Source organism: Saccostrea echinata, unplaced genomic scaffold (assembly GCF_033153115.1).
Source record: "Saccostrea echinata isolate AGI-Se365-2 ecotype Australia unplaced genomic scaffold, CSIRO_AGI_Sech_v1 ptg000041l, whole genome shotgun sequence".
Classification (NCBI taxonomy): domain Eukaryota; kingdom Metazoa; phylum Mollusca; class Bivalvia; order Ostreida; family Ostreidae; genus Saccostrea; species Saccostrea echinata.
The window spans coordinates 659,980-682,370 of record NW_026889790.1 but is presented as its reverse complement, the minus strand read 5'-3'; the positions used below and the strand labels follow the sequence as shown (position 1 = coordinate 682,370).

The 22,391-nt window shown below is 34.2% G+C and overlaps 2 protein-coding genes across 3 annotated transcripts; one reads left to right on the top strand and one right to left on the bottom strand.

Annotated features, from left to right (window-relative positions):
- Positions 1-956: 956 nt before the first annotated feature.
- On the bottom strand, positions 957-6,297 carry LOC133200692 (cytokine receptor-like factor 3). The gene is made up of 8 exons (XM_061336457.1): positions 6,233-6,297; positions 5,584-5,728; positions 3,960-4,167; positions 2,851-2,938; positions 2,547-2,727; positions 2,010-2,253; positions 1,575-1,817; positions 957-1,397 (listed from the first exon to the last, which is right to left on the bottom strand). The coding sequence occupies exons 2-8, from the start codon at positions 5,689-5,691 to the stop codon at positions 1,123-1,125; spliced, it is 1,347 nt and encodes a 448-aa protein (XP_061192441.1). The 5' UTR covers positions 5,692-5,728; positions 6,233-6,297; the 3' UTR covers positions 957-1,122.
- A 46-nt stretch (positions 6,298-6,343) lies between these two features.
- On the top strand, positions 6,344-14,465 carry LOC133200690 (uncharacterized). 2 transcript variants are annotated; one of them, XM_061336455.1, is made up of 4 exons: positions 6,344-6,373; positions 8,973-10,466; positions 13,134-13,310; positions 13,472-14,465. In XM_061336455.1, exons 2-4 carry the CDS (start codon positions 9,497-9,499, stop codon positions 14,107-14,109), a joined length of 1,785 nt encoding a protein of 594 aa, XP_061192439.1. In that variant the 5' UTR covers positions 6,344-6,373; positions 8,973-9,496; the 3' UTR covers positions 14,110-14,465. The 2 variants fall into 2 exon arrangements, with proteins under 2 accessions (XP_061192439.1, XP_061192440.1); XM_061336456.1 differs by having other exon boundaries at positions 6,355-6,377.
- Positions 14,466-22,391: the final 7,926 nt, after the last annotated feature.

The following is a 22,391-nucleotide window of genomic DNA, read 5'->3' as shown; positions in this document are numbered from 1 at the left end:
GCATGATATATTCCAATCTTAAATACATAGTACCTGTATGATACATACACTTTATGTAAAACAAAAAGATAAAAACATAATAAAAAGGTACAATTAAGAATTACAATCAGATATAACAATTCTCATGCATCATACTTACACAGGCAAATGTGATCATCTGAAATTTCATATGAATATTTCAAATAAATATTCTCATACCAAATTCAAGTTCAAAAATATCACAAAAAATCTTTCACATACATTGCCTGTGAAAAAAAGGGAGCAAGTGTAATTTTTGTGAAAACTGTCACATGAAATTTTCACGTGAAATACACGAAAAATTTTTACAGGAGACTTTTTCAGATGAAATTCCTAAAAGTCACATTTGACTATGTAATACGTGTGTGTGTACTTAGGCTGTAATATATGGGATTACTATTCAGGAAATATATACTGATTATAACAGGGTGATATGTGAGGGATCGTAAACATACAATATATAATAAATGTGCATGTAACATTATTTCTTTTTGAATGCATAATACAGGCATAAATAATAGAACTTTCATTTTGATGCATAAAATATCAAAACTCGTACAAAAATATTTTTAAAAAATTTGCTTCTATTTGAGCCCTCTGACTTATTTACATCTATTTCTGTGTATCATGTTTATGTACAAAGTCAATATTTTTCTCTAAACCATTGAACAACATGAACATCTTTATATTATTATTGACTAGGCAATATCCTCCTCTGAGCAAAGATTTCTAGAGAGATCAGTAAACAGCCTTCTCATTTACAATTAAGCTGTTAAATAACATACCTGGTAACTAGAGTTCTTTTTGAAGTGACATATATTATAATCTGGATATGAATATACACAAAAATCATTATATGTTTGGTTGTTCCAAAAAAAAAAAAATTGGATTATAATATGAGTTCTTAGAGAAAGCAAACAACAATTCCTTTTAAAAAAAGAAAAATATAATGACAATGCTTGGTCATATTATTAGAATTTTTAACATGAAATGAAATTCATAATGCACATCTAAATGCCAAGAGATCATTTTCTCCTGATGCCACATCATAATTCTTCCAATTGACTAGAATAAACAGTTTAACATTTTCTCCATGATATTCTCTCATTCAACTCCAACTTTCCAATCCTCATGGCTAAATTTCATTCCAAAGAACAAACAGACAGAGGCTGCGTTAGCCCCCATCCCCAGTCCAATAAGACTGCTGGAACTCATGGGCTGTTCTACCTTCCAATCAAAGGTTACAGCTTTTCCCTCCACTTCAATACTGACCCTGACCTTGCCATTACCAAGGTCTTCAGTTTCTATGGTTGCAGATGACCCTCTTGTCAGCATGGGTAGCTTTGTTTTCATTTCCTGACCATCTACATAAACACTTCCTGCAAAGAATTCAAAAACATGTACAATTTTTTTCTCTTTCAAGTAAGATTCAGAATTTCAAATATTGGTTTTGGTTACTCAACCGAGTCACTGACAAGCCTGCTAATTCTTCTAATGCTGTAAATTCTAACCAATATCATTTGTAATGCAGTCAGTGTTCTTATCTAGATATTTACCTGATGTTGCCACAAATATAGAGCTGCTCCTCTGTAATGTTTCAGTGTCTGCATCATTTGCAGAGAGGCCAATTCCATCAAAGGGTGTCTTCTCTCCAGCATCCAGTACCCTGAATGTGATGGGGAAACCACAACGGTAGCTATTACTGCTGGAGTACAGGACTTCAGTGGGACCCTCTGATAATCTCGTTGCAGTCTTGTCTTCATTACTTGTACTGTACCCCTCCGTTGTGTTGTTCCATTCTGATCAAAAAATTATGTACAAATCTCACAGTATTTGTTAAAAATCTCATACATGTTAGCTTGGAACATTGGTGTGTCCATAAGAATTTTACTGTAGTTTTTAACTTTTGAGATTTATAGGAATATTTACGGTAGTGTATAATGGTTATAGGAATATTTACGGTAGTGTGGAATGGTTATAGGAATATTTACGGTAGTGTGGAATGGTTGTGACAGCTGTCCGGGGAACACTCCAGATGCTCCACTTTTCCTCACCCTCGGGGCGAGATCTGACCCTGAAGGAGTATGGTGTACTGGTCCTCAGATGTCGTACCTTACAAGAAGTGTTGGGACCAGTGTAGGCCGTGTGGAATGTGACATTTTTGTCTTCGTTAGACTGGACTCTGCCGTAGCAGTATTGTAAACAAAATTCTCCAGCTTCAACCTCCTCATCCACCTGATAGTAAATGTAGCTATGAAAAACTGACCAAGTCTCGTCTACTTAGTACTCACTATAAAGTAATGAGCACTAAATACAATCTAATTCTTATGGTTCTTATTTAATCCATAGGGAGCTGGATCTATATATCATTAGACTGTGTCAATTTTATATCCACATCTTAATTTTATAATTTGTTCATCTGAACATTTCTCAACTCCCTAGCAATTCAAATAAAAAGTAAATACATGTACTCTGTGTAAATATATAATTTACTGGGTTAGTATTCACTGTCTCCATGACAACTTTACCTCTGTCCAAGTAATCAACAGACTTCCTGGTCGCTCTTCTATTTCTGAGATCTGAGCTGGTGCCCTCTCTAGTACCCGGCCCTCATTTTCAAACAGCTGATGAAGTTTGTTCTCCAGGTCAGGGTGGAAGCTGTCAACAGACAGGTAAGACACGTCTGCCAGGGAGGGGATTTCTGGAACACTGACAAAAAGGAGAGGTGTCAAATTACATTCAGTCATAATAAACAATATTACTATACCCGAGAATTACAGAAAAGAATACATCAACCTTGTACACTACTGAAGTACTGAAAAAAATAAGAACCTATGCAACTGCTTTGTGTCTGGGTTGTCTTTAAACTTCACCAAGTCCTCAATGTGGTCATTTGGATTATTACTTAAGATCTTCTTTCCTGGTAATTTAAACAGATTTTCTAATGCATGTACATAATATGCTAGCAAGAGTTTTCTCCCCTAATTCAGATAAGTAAAAGTATTTCTTCTAACATCTGATATTTCTGAGACATAAAAAATTACTATTTATCTTAAATATTTAGTGAATATCACTCACAAGAGAAAAAAAAAGCTACATCCTATAATATCCTACATATTTCTGCTTTTCTAGAAAAATTGGTCAGTTAGGCTACCTTAAATGTTTGCTTGCCCCCTCCCTGCTCAGAATAAAAAATTAGGTAGGTAGGTAGGAGAATTTATTTTTTGATATGGGCCTGTACAGATTAGCATTATAATGATCAACTAATTGTGAATATAAAATAAATTGTTGTTGATGAGATGAGAAAATTACGAATTATCAAAAAAAAATAATTGTTTCCTGGAGGTTAAAAAAAAGTTTTTAGGCAGTCCATTGGGATAGGGAAAACACAGTTTTTGTAAAGATGGCCTTACAAAGTTTTCATAAAAGAATGATGCATAAACATACTGTAGATGATAATTTAACAAAATTTACAAATCTTACAGGTATCCTATTGTTTTTCATGTCAAGCATTGTTGCAGGTAATGTATAATTTTTAATTTTTTTTAAAAAAACAAGGTGTGTTTGTAAACCACTGATGACCAAGGTTAAATTTTTTCAAAAGTAGGTCCAAAAATATTGGTACCCAAAGAAAGGTTTTGTCACATGGAAGATGCATGTGAAAAATGAAAGCCCTATCACTAACCATTCAAAAGTTATTGCCAAGGTTAAGTCTTCCAAAAGTAGATCAAACTACAAGGTCAAGAGGTGAGAAATATTGGTACTCAAAGAAAGGTCTCATCACAAAGAATACACATGTAAAATATATTAAAGCCCTAGCACTATTAAACATTAAAAAGTTATGGGAAAGGTAAGTTTTTGTGGACAAACAGACTAACAGACAGATCAAAAACTATATGCCCCCAAATCTTCAATTATGGGGGGGCCCAAAAAAAAATTACCATCCTCCATAACTCTGGCAGCTGCTGAAATGCCTGCATTTAGCATTGCTTCACAGTCTGTAAGGGGAGATAATGCCTCCTCAGAAAGCCTGTCAACCTCTGAGAGTAGTTCATTGAGTCTGCGGGTCAAATTTTCTATAGCTTTTTCTTCTAACCACTTAAAGTGCTCCTTAAGACATTTCTTTGACTGCTCTGCACTGAATTTAACCTTTTAAAAACAGATGAGGTACAGTAAATTTCAAATAAACTTGATAATTCAAAGCATGACCATTAAAATCAATTTTTAATTCATAATAAAACATTTTATTTGCTCTGATCAATTCTGGATCACTTTGACCACCATGCAATCTCATGCATGACACCATTTACTTACTGATATAGTTTTACTTCTTACTTCATCTTACAGTTCACAAACCCTATGTTTACTCATATAAAATGTTGCTTTAATGCTTATAATTTTTCAAAAGAAATGTTTTTTATACTTTGAATGCAAACAATTTTAGCAAAGCTTAGGAGGCAAAGGAGATGGGTGAACACGACGAGCGATAAGCCTATAGTGTGACAAACATGAAGATGAAAAATCAAATTTCAATTATATCAAAATTTTCCTTGATATTTCGTCTAACATAAAAATATACTTTATGTAAAAAAATATACTTTTATGACATAACATTCGCAGCTTTTCGAGAAATACTTGAAGTCCATTAAGTCAAGGGTCATATCACAAACATGATTTAAATGCCACACTTCATCAGGACTTCTGTAGTCTAGTGGTTAGCATGCTAGTCTCAAAAGAAAATGATACTCAGGATTTTTATTGCTAGGGTTCGAACCACACGAATACCACATTAATTTTTTTAATAAAAGAATAAATTTTGCCGAGAAAATTTTCCTCAGAAAAATTTCGTTTATCATAATTTCATAAATTTCAATAATGAGAACTTTACTCTAAATACTAAATTCACAAACTGAACATGATTTTTATATATCTGAAGCTATAGGCTTTCTGCAAGCTATGTTCACCCATCTCCTTTGTTAGAAATTACATTTCAACTTGACAAATTTATAATAGACATTTACCCAGAAAGAGTTATCTCTCTTATCAGAGGGTCAATGAACCTTAAATGAAATTTATCTTTCATTTATTTCTGAACTGTGCTAAATAATGAATATAATAATTAATCTGTATCACATAAAAAAAAGGCCATTTACATTTCTATAATTGCAACTGTGTATAAACATGTTATCAAAATCAAAAGGAAAATTAAAATCAAATGAAAAAAATTAAATGAACATACATGTACAATGTACCTGTAGAATTGCTAATAATTATACCATGTATTTCACACAAAATTCCATGCTGATATGTCTTTACAGGGAATGTTTTAATCCTTAAAATGCAATAGTTCTACAGATAATGTTTAATGAATCAAAAGTTTTTTTTAATATTAATCCAACACCTATTACCAATACAAATCCCGAATCATTTCAGAGCATGCTCTATCTGTTTTTCCTACATGGTAGATATGACATCTTTGTGATTGGGTGTCTTAAAACTGATTGTCAGTATTCTTATACACCTTTCTACAATATATCATCCACCTTCAAATACCAATTTTTTCACCTGTTGTTTGGCCTCTGACAGTGACTTCATGGATTCTGTCAGCTGTTGTTGTTGGGAATGGGCATTATCCATAATATCAACAACATTCTGAACTAACTGCTGGGCCATCTCCAATTGGCAATCTTGTGTACTCCACTACAAAATTCTAAAATAAAGCAAAGAAATAGTATGTACTGTTTAGTAAAATAACGTTTTAAATCATTTGACACCAAGGTATACTGTGTGCACAAGCTTTAGGTTTGGGGTATCCCATCGCCAAGATACAATCACAGCAAACGCTGAATATTCTGAACAAATGGCAATGCATATTCAGACTTTTGATTAAAAGAAATTGTAGGTACTGGTCTTTCGTTCTCTTACTTCAATATGACCCTCTTCCAAATAGATCAATATGGACCTATGTTAATGCAAAGCAATAAAATATTTTGGAGTTCAGAACTAACAAAACTATCATATCACGCTAATACACCGAGGTAGTTAAATCTCATATAGTCTGAATCTGAAAGTAGACGTGGTTGCGGTGATAGGTAGATATCTTGAATTTACTTTCATTATTGAATACGTTAAAGCTTCATCAGAATACATCTTGAGGCAGATTTGTTATGCAATAGATCAGAAAAGAAAAATAAGCCGATCATTGTCAGCTTACAATGTGTATTCCGGTTCGCCTACCTCTTCCTCCAACTACGATGGAGGCGGCCATTAATCTCGTGTAACGCGAGACCTTTAAACGTGATTTCACTTCCTTCTAGAGGCCTTTGATTGCACTGTCAACAAAGAAAAGGTACATGTAAGTAGCGTTGTAAACATCCAATTTAATGGCAAACTTGTAACTTAAGAAACAGAATTAAACTTTGGAAATGGCTCACGACAATATTTATTTCATAATTTATTTGCGGTCTGCTTATTTTTTGTTTGCATGATTGTGGTTGTTTGTGATATATTCCTTTGTCAGTTTGCAGTTAGTTTGCACAAAAGAAATGTGTCAAAATATGAATTTGCATGCACTTACAGCTTGTGTACATAGAAAGGAAACCTGGAGTCAAACGCAATTTGGTTCATGTCTAGTTGGGAAAAATCCCATAGAAGAACTCTACAACAGTGTACAAAGCACTGAAGCAAGTTTACATTATTTTATGTCTGTATGATCCAGAGTATATAGGCACCAGAATGGGATATAAAATTGATGCCTTAAGTATTTTTTACCATGGATAAGTTGTTCATCCGATCATGAGTTTTTAAGCGTACAAAGAATGTTCTACAATCAGATTGTCAAAGAGAAAGTTAAGATGTTGCATACTAAATCAGCAGGTCTTTCAAAATCTGCCGGTACCCGGTACTTTCACCCAACTGAATTCATGATTGTTCTGACCAGAATGGTTGTTGGAGAAAAATTTGATAACATATTTATTTTTTTAATTAAAATCGTTCCACAAGATACCTCCTGTTTTTGTAAAAGAACAACCTGTTTCTAATCTTTTTGAAAGCCCTGAATCAGAAACATAAATAATAAAACACCATGTTTTATTTATGTCTCTGATCAAATGATTAAGTTATATGTATGCCTAATTGTGTTCAATGTTTATTGATAGATAATTATCAGCTATAGTTAATTGAATTTGTTATCTACTTGTATTGTTTAAATGCCATTGTATTTACAACTGACACAATGACATTTTATCTATAATAAGATTGATGATAATGTATTTATAGTATTTTTATAATTTTAATTGCTAGCTGTGACATACTTTCTGTATTTTTTTTTTCTCGTTGTAAAAAAAAAAATACATATATAACTAAAATTTGTCAGTGTTGCACAGATAATTGTATACAGTAACATATTTACGATTTATTGAAGATCTAAATATTCTTATTACTGACAATAAATTAGAATGCTTAGAGTACAAAGTTCTCAATATTTTAATCCTGTGTTAATCTTATGTTCAGTTTTTCAATGAATTGAAGGCTTACATAAAAACAGTATATTATTGAAATGATCTGTTTAGAACTTCTGGCTTCAATACTGTCAAAATTATATTTTAAAATAAAAAAAAAAGATTCTATCTCAAGCTGAAAAGTTGAGAGAAACCTTTGCCTGAAGATATAGCATGTAATTTATTAAAACAATTAGTTTAGGTTTAAGACTTGATATAAAGACCCCAAAGTATGTTGTTTTTGTAATGTTAAAACTCAATAAATGGAAGGGGAGATCAGCTTATAATTATAGATGCCAGCCAGTTGTAAAATTCAGCTAAAGATTACTCAACTTTTTGTTAAAAAATTCTCTTTGATCTAATTTGAAAGGCTATATAATGTGCAATTGAACAGATATTGATTTTAGACATGCTTTGCATGCTTCAGTAAGCTTTAATTTTACAAGGAATAAAACTGCCTTGCATTAAAGCTGTTTTATTAAAGACAGTCTATTGAATCTATAACAAATAAGCTAAATAGTATGAGACTCAGAGAGAAAACGCTAGCAAATGAAATTTCAGACATGGGGAATATTAGATATTTCACTTCTCTATCTTTCTCTTTCTCTCTCTCTTATTTCATTCCAATATTAATATATGTTCCCTGTGATGGATGGGTCAAGCAGTTCCCTCAATTCTGGTTTACTGTATTTTTGAACTTTTATATTCAGGGGCATTTGACAAATTGGTGAATTTAGAACATTTATTTGCAGAGGACACCAAATGTTTCAGCAACTGAACTTGATTGATATACTCATAATTTTATTATGGTCTCTTATTGTTAAATATGATCATTGATTTCACTATTTCACTACTTATTGATTAAGACTGTTTATTACAAAATGATAAGTCATATTTCTCTGTAAGTCATTAGTATATGTCTTCCATAACCTTGGTACATTAGCATACATTGTAAAGGTTTTGTTTTTAAAAAAATGTGTCAATTTATTAAGATATGACTGGAAATTATGATAATGAATCGATTGTCAAATAACTGACACTTGCTATTAAGCTTTTGATATTTATTTTATATATTGGTAACTAAATACACCTACAACATACATATAATTTATGGATGGATACTGTGTGTAAACATATAAAAACTGTACATAAATGTCTCTGTGGTCAGGTGAACAGGTAAAAAAAATATATAGTGTCTGTGGCTATTTCCTGCTCAGATACAATTGTTGACCTAAAACAAAGTAAAAAGACACACTTGAGTGGTTTGAACAGCTGATGGGGGTCAACAGATACCTGGGGAATGCTAAGACTCTTTTATCAACTACATACCTTTTTTTATGTTTGTTTGTTTGCTAAGCTTGCTTACCATGTAAATGACACATTTGATTAAATCAGCACTATTGAACAAAGAAGGTGATCCATTTAGTGATGTCAGCTGAATGTTTTTATTTACAGAGAGACTGGAATTGTTAGTCCGTGAAGTGGATTACAGAGGGCTCGGAAGTCACACGAGGTCCTTCCACCAGCTGTGTCCTTAATCCAAAACAAAATGTAAAGACCATTAGGCAGTACCCAAATAAAGGTCTTTGTGTAGTGGCAGACAGGCCAAAATAATCTTTGGAAATCAAAACTCCTGGTTTTTAAATGTCTACAGAAGAATAAATGTGTCTAAGGATATCTTTACTTGTGTCAAATTCACATCTATTGATGGACTATTCCAAGCAAGGAACATTCACATTGCCGGGACAGACCAAGAGCAGCCCACTCATGGAAAAAGGGGAAAGCTCAAATCACTGTAGAGAAGATTATCAAGAGAGAGATTCACTTTTATGTTGAAGATAATAAAAGCAAAATTAAATCCTGAAACATTTGAAGGAGGGATTTAGTGTTCTTATCAGGGATAGGGTATTAAAAAATGTGTTAGTTATATTGAAAATCGTTTTCCTTGGCTTTGCTACTAATATCTTTGTTTATGGGGTATGGCTAGCAGTGGCAATGAGGTAAACAGAAGCATAGCGTGGAACCCTGACAAACGGACTGCCCCACAACCTCCACGGAGTAATTCAGGCATTGCCTCAGTGAGTGGTGCTTACAGTGGGGCCTCTTCAATAGGTGGTGCCTCCTTTCAGGAGACAAATAGTTCAAGAGCGGAAACATTACCGGAGAGTGCTGAAGGAAACCACACGCACTACAGGTCAAATTTTGTTGACAACCGCAATTGGGTGCATAGCAGTCGTAATTTGCATAATTGTATAAACATGGATCAAAACAATGAAGAAAATGACAGTCGTTCGCCAGCCAGAGGCAATTATAATTCTAATTTACATGAATCAGTAGGACAAACTAGTGGTATTCCTAGCCAATCAAACTACACTGTGAACAGGAGGACTTCTTCAGCAGAGAGACGTGAAGTCGTAGCAGAGGTGAATGAAACTGACCCCACAGTACGCACAGATACATCACAGCAGTCAACCAACAATGAAAACATGGCCCCAGGACATTCTATACAAACCCAGGACATAGATGTAGGAGTCATTGCAGCACAACAAGAGATGCGTCACGAGCCATTACCCGATCTTCTACACTCTCATGTTATTCCCTCCCACAATTCTTCCTCTCCCAGGCAGGGAGGGCAGTCCCACCCTGGGGTTCATGACCCGCGGGGATACAGTCACTACCCCCAACACCGCCATCACTCACGGCACCACCACAGGTCGGGGCATCGCTCACATCACGGTAGACGGAGGCACAGGTCTCGTAGTTCCTCCTCTGTGGAACCTGAGCCCTGTAAGGAAGGATGCCTCTCGTGTTTGGCTGCCACCACTTCATTCCGATGGATTCTCGTCATTTTGTCATTGTTAGGTGTTTGTTGTGTTGTGACTGGAATTGTACTCGCAGCACTCCATGCCACTGGGAATAGCTTTCTCTTCCTCGCAATAATGTTTATAGGTAAGAATTATGTATAATTTTCATACTAAATTTCAACTAAGCAATTTAAATCGGTAAGAAACAGGCTATTCAACATGTTCAAAAGAAATTTCATAATTTAAGTTCAATACTGGAGAAATGCGATGGAATGTTACCATGTACATGTAGTTCTGTGAAAGCAATGACAATAGGTACATACGGTTTGTTCATATGGCAAAATATACAAAACAACATGGCAGAATATTAACTTAAACATTTACTACAGGGGGTAATTACATTACACATTTATCTCTCATCTTAAATGTTATTCACAACCTGGGGGCCCCTTTTAATAAAGAGTTGTAGAAAGTCTGTGTGTAGAATTGTCCATTTCCTGGGCGCAGATCGACAGTGTCTTTAATTGTGACAGCGTTATAAAAAACCACCACCACATTCATTCGCTTACGTCAATATTTGTTCATGCATTATTAAATAAATCCAGGAGCAAGTTCAATACAATTTATACATTGAGGTTGTTGAGTAAATTGGGCTGAGTTCTGATACATGAAGTTGTCCTGATGTTTATGTACAGGTACTATTTACCTGTGTATTTGATTTTTTCAGTTTTAGCAGAGACACACATATTTATTTATAGTGCTTATTTCAATAGTTGTCTCTTAGGAAGATAAATTTATTGTTACTCTGTAGTTCCTACCATTACGTGACAAGGCTCATTTTAAGTCATTTATCACCTGAATCTGTCAACAAACTTCTACTTCCTTAAAATCCAAGTTCTCTCTGTTTGACAAGCATATTCCTTACACATTTTGGGGAAACAGTAGCTTTGTCTATTGTGCTAAGAGTAATTAGGATCAAAGAGGATTGATCTCCAGTGGAAAAAAATGAAATTTGACTTTACACAATAACACAAAAAGTTGCAATTAATAACATGATTAAGATAATACATGATGGAATTAGTTACACACATGATAAAAAGTTATTACAGTTAAAGTAAAATTTACTTTTTCTTTGTTCAGTGAAGTAATCTGTTTTAAGATCTGCATTAGGTAATATAGCTAATGGATTAGGCCTTTTGTAATCCTTGTTTTTTGCCCTTGGTCCTATTTTTACGACTGTTCTCTTTAACTGGTCTACACCTGGGGGACATTTGCTTGTCTTTCTGTATTCAGGGTATCATTTCACACAGGTAAAATGGTTTTTGGTGTGGTCTCAAGGTTATTGTGGAGCAGGATTTCTCTGAGGGGTGTCATGTTATTTTCAAACCCTGAACATGAAAAAGAGATCTGCAGATAAAATTATACCTAAAAGATCCTTATGATTAAAGTTTTTACAGTTCAATATATATTTAATTTGCATGTTATATCCAGCCCCAAATTATGGTCTTGATATACATAATTTTGAGGTATGTCAATTTATTCTTGATTTCAAACAACAGTAAATCATGTTAATTATTCTGTTTTATATGTCATCAAAAGATTCTAAAAAAGAACTAGTGATGTCATTTGAGCCCCATGGATAAATACTGGCTTTGTTAAACCATAGATGTTTTGATCAGGCTATTAACATGATTAAAACAACAGTTTGATTTGTGATATTCTTTGTCATGTTAGATTGATTTATGTTTCTTTTTTAAGTTGTCATTGGTTTCTTTTTTTATTTGTAGTGTATAGTTCCAGAGTATATAATTAATGGTCCCCATAGTTTAGGTACAAACTGTGAAGTTGTTAAGGAGATTACTTGTGTGTCTTAAACTCTTGTATAATAACCAGGCAGTGCTACAAATGAGCAACCGAACTGATAATGAACACTTATAACAGTGTAGAAACTGAAATACTATAAAGCACCCATGTCAAATCATTAATCAGGTTTATTACTATAGGAAACAGACTGAACTGAAAAATTATTATTTATTTCAGTATATCTACTTATATTTAGTTCATGAATTAAGGTATTGTTTAATATATATCTACATGTACAAAAATCCTCAAGTAGCAGGATATTGATAGTTAACCTCAGAGAGTATAATCTGTCATCTTAAATTCAATAAATATAATGTCATTATTCTGATAATGCACAGCCTGTTACACCTGGAAGTGCAAATTAATCCATCTTAATATATTTATAGTCATTAATCACATCAATAATGAACATCAATACTGAAGACATTTGTTTAATTTGCTGTTCTGTTCAGTGTTTTTAATTGTACATGCATTAAATTTATAACCAAGGTACATTTGTACTTGTCTAGACTGAACAGTGTTATATACATGTATAAATAGTGCTATTGCATGTACTGAATTCTGGACAAGCAGAAAAAGTGCAATCACCCCCCTCCCCCTGCACACACACATATGGTACATACCAAATGAGGTGGGGATTAGGCAGCCCTATACTTTTTATGTCATCAAAGATTCCACATCAGTATGCATGAAATCCCCATAGTAATGCATCGAGCATACAGGCACATTGAACAATATATATTATACACATTGCATCTGGATTAATTATAAGGTAATGGCACTATCAATGTTTCCAAAGCAAGCAGAATACATCAATTTAATTTATTTTATTTTAATTATATTTTAATGTATATGGAATTACAGTCACACTCCAAAAAAACTGTAGGTAATCATAAAACCATAAATCATTTATGTTTTTGGTTGTCATGGAATTGTTGTGATTAAACAGGTCTGGGTGTCCTGTTGGTTGTTGTGGTAGCAGTTGGATGGAAATGCACACCCAGAGGTCATGAACCCCTCCATGCTTTGTTTGGCCTTGGAGACTTTAGACACCAACAGGACCGGAGGTCAAGGTCACGTCGTCATGGACGGTCTTCGAGAACAAGAGAGCATCAGTGGTATGGAGGTAAGATCAGCTGGAAAATATTTATAAACGCTGCATCTTATATGACATGCATAACATATAAAGATATGCCTACAACTTCAACTTTATTATCTATGAATTTATTAAGTGAAGAATTACTGTCATTTCATTTTGTACACCTGCAAATTATGATGTTCCTATAGGGATGATGTATCCAGAGTTTCAGTACAGACGTCCCCCTCCCTCCTACAATGCCTCCATGCAGGATTTCCAACATCAGCTGGCCCTAGCACAGAGCCAAAGGGAGAGGTTTCATGCCACAGAGGAGCTCCCTGCAGAGGACTACAGTCTCCCTAGCTCTCCCCCTCCCTCCTATAGGTCCCGAGCCAGCACGGCCAGGACAGGAATACAGATCACGTTCCCTCCCACCCAGGGAGACAACTCAAGACCCCCCACCTACAGATCACATGCAAGCACTCAAGGGCATGCAGCTCATCAAAGACCATCTTTACCAGATGACTACATACAGCATGGTAGTGATGTGGCTTTTACAGGACAGTATAACTCACAGCAACATTCACGAAACAGTAGTGCAGGAAATTTCCGTATACATTCCAGAAATAACAGTTCCACAGACAGAAATGTGGTATCTACAGTGGTGGAGCCACAAGGTGGTGGTGCTGTGGCTGTGAGTGTTAGTGTGGTGCAAAGTTCATCTCAGGATCAACTTTTGGACAGTGCTGTAGAACAGACACTTCAGACATTGGATGCTGTGACAGGGGAAGATAACCCTGCACAAGAAACATCAGATGACGAGTATCCAATGGAGACTCCGTTATGATGACAGAGACACTGTAGATTTTAATGTGATTCCAGGAGTGAATGGTGTGATTCGTTAGCTAGTGGCAATAATTTTAATCAAACAAGCAATATATTTTAGTAAAAAGAATTATTCTTTAACCATTCCATATGAAAAAAATTCCAGAAACTTTTTATATTATTACTGTGTTGTGTTGTTGTGTTGTGGAATTACCTTTTATACCAGAAGTATTTTAAGTTATTTATAAAATTTTTAACTGTACAATATTTTTTTCTGGGCATTTTTATTATATCTAGTGAAGAGTTCCTGTATTATCAGAAAGTTAAATTGATGTCTTATTCAAAGTGTATTAAGTGGTTCCTCTGTTTTTTTTTTCTTTTAAGTAACTATGTGCAATCAATATTTCATGATAAGAAATATATTCTTTTATTACATTTTCATCAGTGAATAATGTTTATCTGTTTATTAGAATTAATATTTCCACACTTTTTGAAAATAACAACAAAAACACTTAAATGTCTAATGCATAGTATCACATGGCAGCAAAAGTTCAGAAAATCCCCAAAATTTTCTGTTTCAAGTTATTTAGTAAGACACCATTTTTTTTAAATTCTTTTTTTTTTTTTTTTTGTATTTTCAGTTATACTTTGTACTCATGAGAATATGAAAAAAAATCCTGTCCAAATTGTGTAATAAATTCCATATTTAAACCACAAAAAATTGAATATTCTTTATTTCTAAGTGCACATGTTGTATTGAAATAGAACATTCTCTTTTCCATAGCATGCAAGATGGATAACTCTTGTAATTGAAGCTGAAATTTTTATGATATTAGAATTTTCACAATGTATGCATCTTTTTAACTTCAAAAGATTGAGACTTACACAGAAGTTATTATGTATCAGTGCCAAATATTTGTAAATATTCTTGCCTCATACTTTGTCCATAGAATAGAGGGATATTTCCTCTTGATGTTGTTTTCACATTGACATTTTTGTGAGTTGTATATCTAGGTAAGTAGCAGCAGTAGGTCTGTGTATATATATTATTTCTCATTAGTCAGTAACATTCTAATCAGAATATACTGACAAAGTCCAATCATGCAATAATGAAATTTCTCATACATGTACCATGTATATTTTAGTAATAATTTTGTAGCGATTTTTTGCTTGCTTTTTGTATACATGTAGATCTGGCAAGTCACTACATAGGTAATATACAAATAAACTGAAAAAAGAACAAATATTAGGACTCGTATCCAAAAAGTAGTGATAGAGGATTTTTACAAATGTACTTACTATTGTTCCATTTTTGAGCACTTTTCATTTTCTGTTGATAAGATTTCAGTGAAAAATTCATAATTTTTTAATAATCATCAGTAAGAGCAGCCTTCTTTGGTAACAAATAGCAGGTAGATCACTCTGTGTTTAAAATCATTGTAACATTCATGATATTGGCTTAACACCAGTGAACATTTGTAGAAGTGGGACAAACCATCTGTGATGATTTGTAAAACCATATCACTTTATGCAATAATTTCACTTTATTTGCTTTTTATGCAAGAAATAATAAATGATTTGTACAGAAATTATTCTTTAAGTCATTTTCAGTGCAGTCTTCATTCACTTTATTTAGATATGTAATTGTACTATACCAAATCACCACAAACACTTGGACTAGTCATCAAATTTTAAAATCTAAGCATAGAAATGCACATCTTGATATTATGTAAATAAGAAACTAGGAAAAGATTGGTTATATTTAGAAACAAATGTAGCATCCCCCCCCCCCAAAAAAAAAAAATCTGCGCACAGAAATGGGTAGCTTTATATGCAGTTAATAACTCGACCATCTTACTCACACCAGACAGAGACTTTATGAGATGTATTCTTTAACATTAATAAACATTTAATCTAGATTAGACCTTCACTTAAAATGAGCTATAATATAAGGTTGTCAAAATTTCGAATTTTCTTTTTCTCATACAAATATCTAATTTTATTTATCTGTTTGAAAAGGGGTGGGGAGGGTGTTTGTGAAATTGGTTTTCTACTGATGGTTAGTTTTGTTTTCTTTTTTGAAAAAACAATTTATATTTTAGCAACATCTCTTATAATTGTAAACAGTTTTTGATATGAAAGTTGAAGAGGGGGGATTATTTCTACCTTAATTTCGAAGGCAGAGTCAACATACCTATAACACGTATACTTTTATTTCCATAGTATGCGTTCTCTGGGTGCTGAATATTCCACCCAAACATCAGTTTTAACTCTTTCCCCGCCAATAAATGTTTTTGCATATATCCATATCAATTGTAAGCATCCCCTGTCAACCAGTCACACTCGCCATGTGCTCCTTATGATCGGAAAAATGGAAAATCCGTAGACATTTCAATGTAAAAAATAATGGTCCAACAATATAATTGTATGAAAAAGTCAGCATTTGACTTGGTGATAAATTGTATATGCTAACAAAGACATTGTGTCGACTTTAGAATTTGCGAAATGTTGACTTTAAACAAGACTGTTGATATCCTTGTATCATCACCTTATTTGTCAATAGCATGCCTTTTATGAAATTGTTGTACTTAGAACATTTTCTTGCATATATTGAATCAACTGGAAGAAATAAACTCCATATGCAGGTGATAAGAGTATATTGCTACATAAATAAGGGGGATTGATGATAGAAAAGCTGAAGTCCTCACATTTATCATAAAGTTTTGTTGTTAATTTGCCATTTTAATGTCTTTCTCTAGTAAAATATAAGAAACAGATGTATCAGACTCTGTGGTATCTTTTATTTTAAGTTCAAAGATATATATCCAATTGATACAGAAAATTTGGTGACCTCTGGTCACTGTATTGATAAAACACTTTAAGTGACACTGGTCTCCTTATTGGTAATAAATTTCGGTCTGTATAATGACATAAATTATAGGTGTCTCATGGAAGACGGGTGTATATATTGATTTAAACCATTATGACTTCCAATCTTCATAAAGATATAATATAACACCAACCATGAACTCTTTGTCTCGATAATGATAGAAACATCAAATGACATCTCGTATTCCTACAGAAACTGACCATAAACTGAGAATAGATCTCGAAATTTTTCATACCTTGTGATTGGTCAACTACAAAATTACTTCGTTAAAATCATACTGATTCTACACAAAAGTACTCTGAGGTTGATATTAAAAGGATGCGGGAGTTCCTCGTTGACAAAATATATAGTCAGGGAAGTTGACAGTGGAAAAGCTTAATAAGTCATTCCGTTTGTCATATAATTTTTTTTTTGAAGATGGCAATACTCGTCTATAGTCAGTAAAACATCCAAATATGAAACAGATGTGTCGGACTCTGTGATGTCTTTTATTCTGAGCTCAATTGAATATATCAAGTAGACATATAAATGAAAATGACTATTGTTAATTGATAACACGTCGCCGATATATAAAATCTTAAGGTCGAGTTGAAAGCCACTGTGACAGGAAGTGTTTTCTTCTTATGTTGAAGGTTTTTTTTTCAATAAATTCTGTTTCTTAAGAATATAACAACGGTTTGGTTAATTATGGGACACAGTCGGTGCCCTTCGAAATCCAAACAGATTGTTGGAAGGCTTGCTGATCTCAAAGACTACATTGTCACAGAGGAACTCAAGCATCCTTTAAATATCAATCTCGGAGCACTTAATGGAAACGATTTTTGTAGATGACCAATCACAAGAAATATATGAAAATTTCCGATTCCATTTTTATTGAGGAAGCAGTTGTCTATGATACCAAAAACCTAGTCTTTGTCTCAACTAATGGTTGTATAAAGAGTTTTGAAAAGTCATGTGTTTTGATGATACTGACTTTGGAAAAATAATCGTGATTTGAAATTTTTAAAAAGTTCTTTGGAGTTTCTGCGAATTCATAAGTGTTGGTATAATGTAGACCACCTAATGTTTTTCATCGATATGTAGCCACAGGATGAAACTCTGCCATTCAGTTAACTGAAAGGTGACTGAAAGATTACTGAATGGTGACTGAATGGCAAAGCTATGCCATTTAGTGACCTTTCCAGACCTTTCAGTGACCATTCAGTTGACTGAATGAATCGTCCTAAAGGAGACCAGGAGTTCACCTAATGTATAATATCAACACGGAGACCAAAGGTCACCCAATGTGGCATATCAACACAAAGACCAGAGTCCAGAGGTCACCCTATGTGGTATAACAATAGACCAAAAAACAATAAATGAGTATATCAATACCAAGACAATATAAAGTCACTTGATGTTGTATATCAAAATGGAGACCAAAGGTCACTTAATGTTGTATATCAATATGGAGACCAGAGGTCACTTAATGTTGTATATCAATATGGAGACCAGAGGTCACTTAATGTTGTATATCAATATGGAGACCAGGGGTCACTTAATGTTGTATATCAATATGGAGACCAGAGGTCACCTAATGTTGTATATCAATATGGAGATCAGAGGTCACCTAATGTTGTATATCAATATGGAGACTAGGGAGCACTTTATGTTGTATATCAATATCGAGACCAGAGGTCACCTAATGTTGTTTATCAATATGGAGACCAGAGGTCACTTAATGTTGTATATCAATATGGAGACCAGAGGTCACTTAATGTTGTATATCAATATGGAGACCAGGGGTCACTTAATGTTGTATATCAATATGGAGACCAGAGGTCACCTAATGTTGTATATCAATATGGAGACCAGAGGTTACCTAATGTTGTATATCAATATCAAGACCAGAGGTTACCTAATGTTGTATATCAATATGGAGACTAGAGGTCGTCTTATGTTGTATGTCCATACGGAGACCAGAGGTCACCTTATGTTGTATATCAATACGGATATATACCAGGGGTTGCCAAGAGTGGTGTATCAATACAGAGACTGTGTACATTTCACCTAATTCAGAATTCAGCTTTTGTAGGAGACCAGATGTCACTTTGTGTGATATATCAAAACATAGACCGGAGGTCATCTAGTGAATTGTATCTATATGGAGACCAGAGGTCACCTAATGTAGTACATCTAACACCAAGCTTCATGATACACGTGATGACTTTAACTTTTCAATCGTAAACTTCCCTTACATATGCAGCAATATACCCTTATCACCTGCATATGGGGTGTATATCTCTCAGTTGATTCGATATGCAAGAGCATGCTCTACGTATGAACAATTTCTAAAACGAGGTAAGTTACTGACAAACAAGTTGACGAAACAAGAATATCAACAGTCTCGTTTAAAGTCATCATTTCTTGAGTTCTATGACCTTGTCAGTAAATACAATCTATCATTAAGTCATATGTTGACTGACGTTTTTCATACTAATTGTTACGCCATTATTTACACACTGAATTGTCGACGGATTTTACCGTTATTTACCGATCATGACAAGGAGCACACGGCGTGTGTGACCGGTCGGCAGGGGATGCTCACTCCTCCATGGCACCAGATCCCACCCTTTTTTTTGGAGGTCAGTGTTTGCCCTGCTCCCGATTTGTATTGTTGTAATGGACTTTGAGCTTGAATACTGTTCGTTATCTCCATATTTTCATATAAATGCTGAGACAAGAAGTCACTTAATGTGGTATATCAATACGGAGACCAGAGGAATACAATGTGGTACAAAAATACAGAGACCAGGGGTTACCTAGAGTTGTATATCAATACGATGAGTATATGTAACCTAAACCAGATGACCGGAGGTCGCCTAGGGAGATGTCAATACGAAGACTGGCATAACGAAGACGAAGTATTGTGGTATATCAATACAGAGACCAGAGGTCACCTAATTAGAAGTCAGTCTTTTAAATAGACCAGAGGTCACCTAATGTGATATGTAAATAGGGAGACCAAAGGTAACCTTGTTATTGTATTAATACGGAGGCCGAGATCACCTAATACGGTATATCAAGATGGGTCCAAAGGTAACCTCATATGATTGATTGTTGTAGGTCAATTTCGAGAATTTTTCATTCATATGAGACTTCACCATATACCACTGAGACTCACCACATACCACTGAGACTCACCATATACCACTTAGACTCACCATACATGTATACCACTGAGATTCACCACATACCACTGAGACTTCACCATATACCACTGAGACTCACCATATACCACTGAGACTCACCATATACCACTGAGACTCACCACATACCACTGAGACTCACCGTATACCACTGAGACTCACAGTATACCACTGAGACTCACCATATACCACTGAGACTCACCATATACCACTGAAAGGCTTCAAATGTAGACCTTTGCTCGGCAGTCAGGACCATTCAGCAGTGAGAATTCTTTATTGTGCCTACACCAACTGTTATATTATATTAATAAAGGAACAAGGCCCGAAGACCATAAACTGAGAAAATCTAAAATTACTTTCACTCATTAATGATGTGGTAAATGACAAAATGTAAATCATATTTTTGTTTGAATATCATTTGAAAAATCTTTGTTAAATAAAAATGAAAATATTCAAAAATTTTGACATAAGTTTATTCTCAGTGTGTGGTTTTGAAGACTATGGTTTCAGTTTTGATATAATATATTAGGTGACCTCAGGTCTCTATATTGATACAGTTCAAATAGTGTATTACATGTATTACAACACGAAAGGACGAACTATTATCCTTCTACAGGTTAAACCGGATGATTTGGGGAAAAATCAGCTTGCGCATGCACCAAAAATGCTTGAGAGGTCTTAACAAAACAATCCACCCTTAGGAAAATGCACCCTCGCCAAAACTTACCCACCACCGGGACAATTCGCTACATTCACAAATGCAAAGTTCAGTCTAAAGATGGCAACAATATTGAATACCGTAGATAAAGCTCCAGATTTACACATGTATGATAATAGGACTTGTAGCTGAAATATTTCTACTATAGTTATGTATATGTGTATGTTAAAGTATGACAGAAATATTTATATCCACCAATTGAGATGGAGAATTCCTATGGTACAAGCAATTATAGAGGATGAAGAATGATTGGGGTCATTTGTTGTTTTGGGGGGTATTTGTCCTAAATCTTGTTGATCTTCTAAAATTTTCAAATTTAGTATAATACGAAAAACCCTCTTTTAATTCTGAGGTTAATGATCAAGGCTACTTTACAATAATAGATACCTAGAACAACTTTTAATGTTAAGGCTGTGCTATTTTTATGTGCCCCCTTATCGAAGATTCGGGGGTATATAGTTTTTGCCCTGTCCGTCCGTCTGTCTGTCTGTCTGTTTGTCCCCAAAAACTTTAACATTGCCCATAACTTTTGATTGGTTGAAGCTATGGCTTTCATATTTCACATGCGTATTCCTTGTGACATGACCTTTCTTTGGGTACCACCATATTTGACCTTGACCTTGGAGTTTGACCCAGTTTTGCAAAATTTTACCCAACTTTAACCTTGGCCATAACTTTTGAACAATTGGTGCTAAGGCTTACATACTTTACATGTGTAATTCTTGTGACAAGACCTTTCTTTGGATACCAACAACTTTGACCCTTTGACCTTGACCTTAAAGTTTGACCTACTTTTGAAAAACTTTAACATTGGCCATAACTTTTGAACAGTTGGTGCTAAGGCTTTTATACTTCACATATGTAATCCTTGTGACAAGACCTTTCTTTGGATACCAACAACTTTGTCCCTTTGAGCTTGACCTTGGAGATTGACCCACTTTTGAAAAACTTAAACCTAGGTCATAACTTTTGAACGATTGGTGCTTCAGCTTTCATATTTCACCAGTATATTTCTTGTGAGGCCTTTCCTTAGGCACCATTAATTATGAACATTTGACCTTGACTTTAACCTTTTCCATATCTATTCAATGGTTGCTGCTAGGGCTCTCATATTTCACAGGTATATTCCTCGAGACAAGACCTTATTTTGGGTACCAACATATTTGGTTTGCATTTGAGAAAGTTTACCCTTTGCTATAAGTTGCCATACGGGGGCATCAGCGTTTCATAAACACATCTTGTTATTTATTATTACTGCTTAATTTTCACATCATGATAAAAAAAAATTGCATGTTTCAAGATAAAAGAAATCAATTTTAAACATGTTTTCAAAACAATCTATAGGAATTGTTTCAGATTTCTGTCAGAAACACATGCATATGGTCCACGTATTGCAGTCCTTTTTTTTTTTAAGGGAAATACTGCATAAATATATCCATCCATACTAAAATATCTTGCTATTGATTTACGATGTGTACGACAGGAAACTTTACCATAGAATCGTGATA

Excerpts from the sequence above, each read along its gene's own strand:
- LOC133200692 (XM_061336457.1), bottom strand. The coding sequence starts at position 5,691 with ATGGCCCAGCAGTTAGTTCAGAATGTTGTTGATATTATGGATAATGCC. Across the intron at positions 2,728-2,850 it reads GACACAAAGCAGTTGCATAG|TGTTCCAGAAATCCCCTCCC; the intron begins GTTCTTATTTTT and ends CCTTTTTGTCAG. Across the intron at positions 1,398-1,574 it reads TATATTTGTGGCAACATCAG|GAAGTGTTTATGTAGATGGT; the intron begins GTAAATATCTAG and ends AATTCTTTGCAG.
- LOC133200690 (XM_061336455.1), top strand. The coding sequence starts at position 9,497 with ATGGCTAGCAGTGGCAATGAGGTAAACAGAAGCATAGCGTGGAACCCT. Across the intron at positions 10,467-13,133 it reads CCTCGCAATAATGTTTATAG|GTCTGGGTGTCCTGTTGGTT; the intron begins GTAAGAATTATG and ends GTGATTAAACAG. Across the intron at positions 13,311-13,471 it reads AGAGCATCAGTGGTATGGAG|GGATGATGTATCCAGAGTTT; the intron begins GTAAGATCAGCT and ends ATGTTCCTATAG.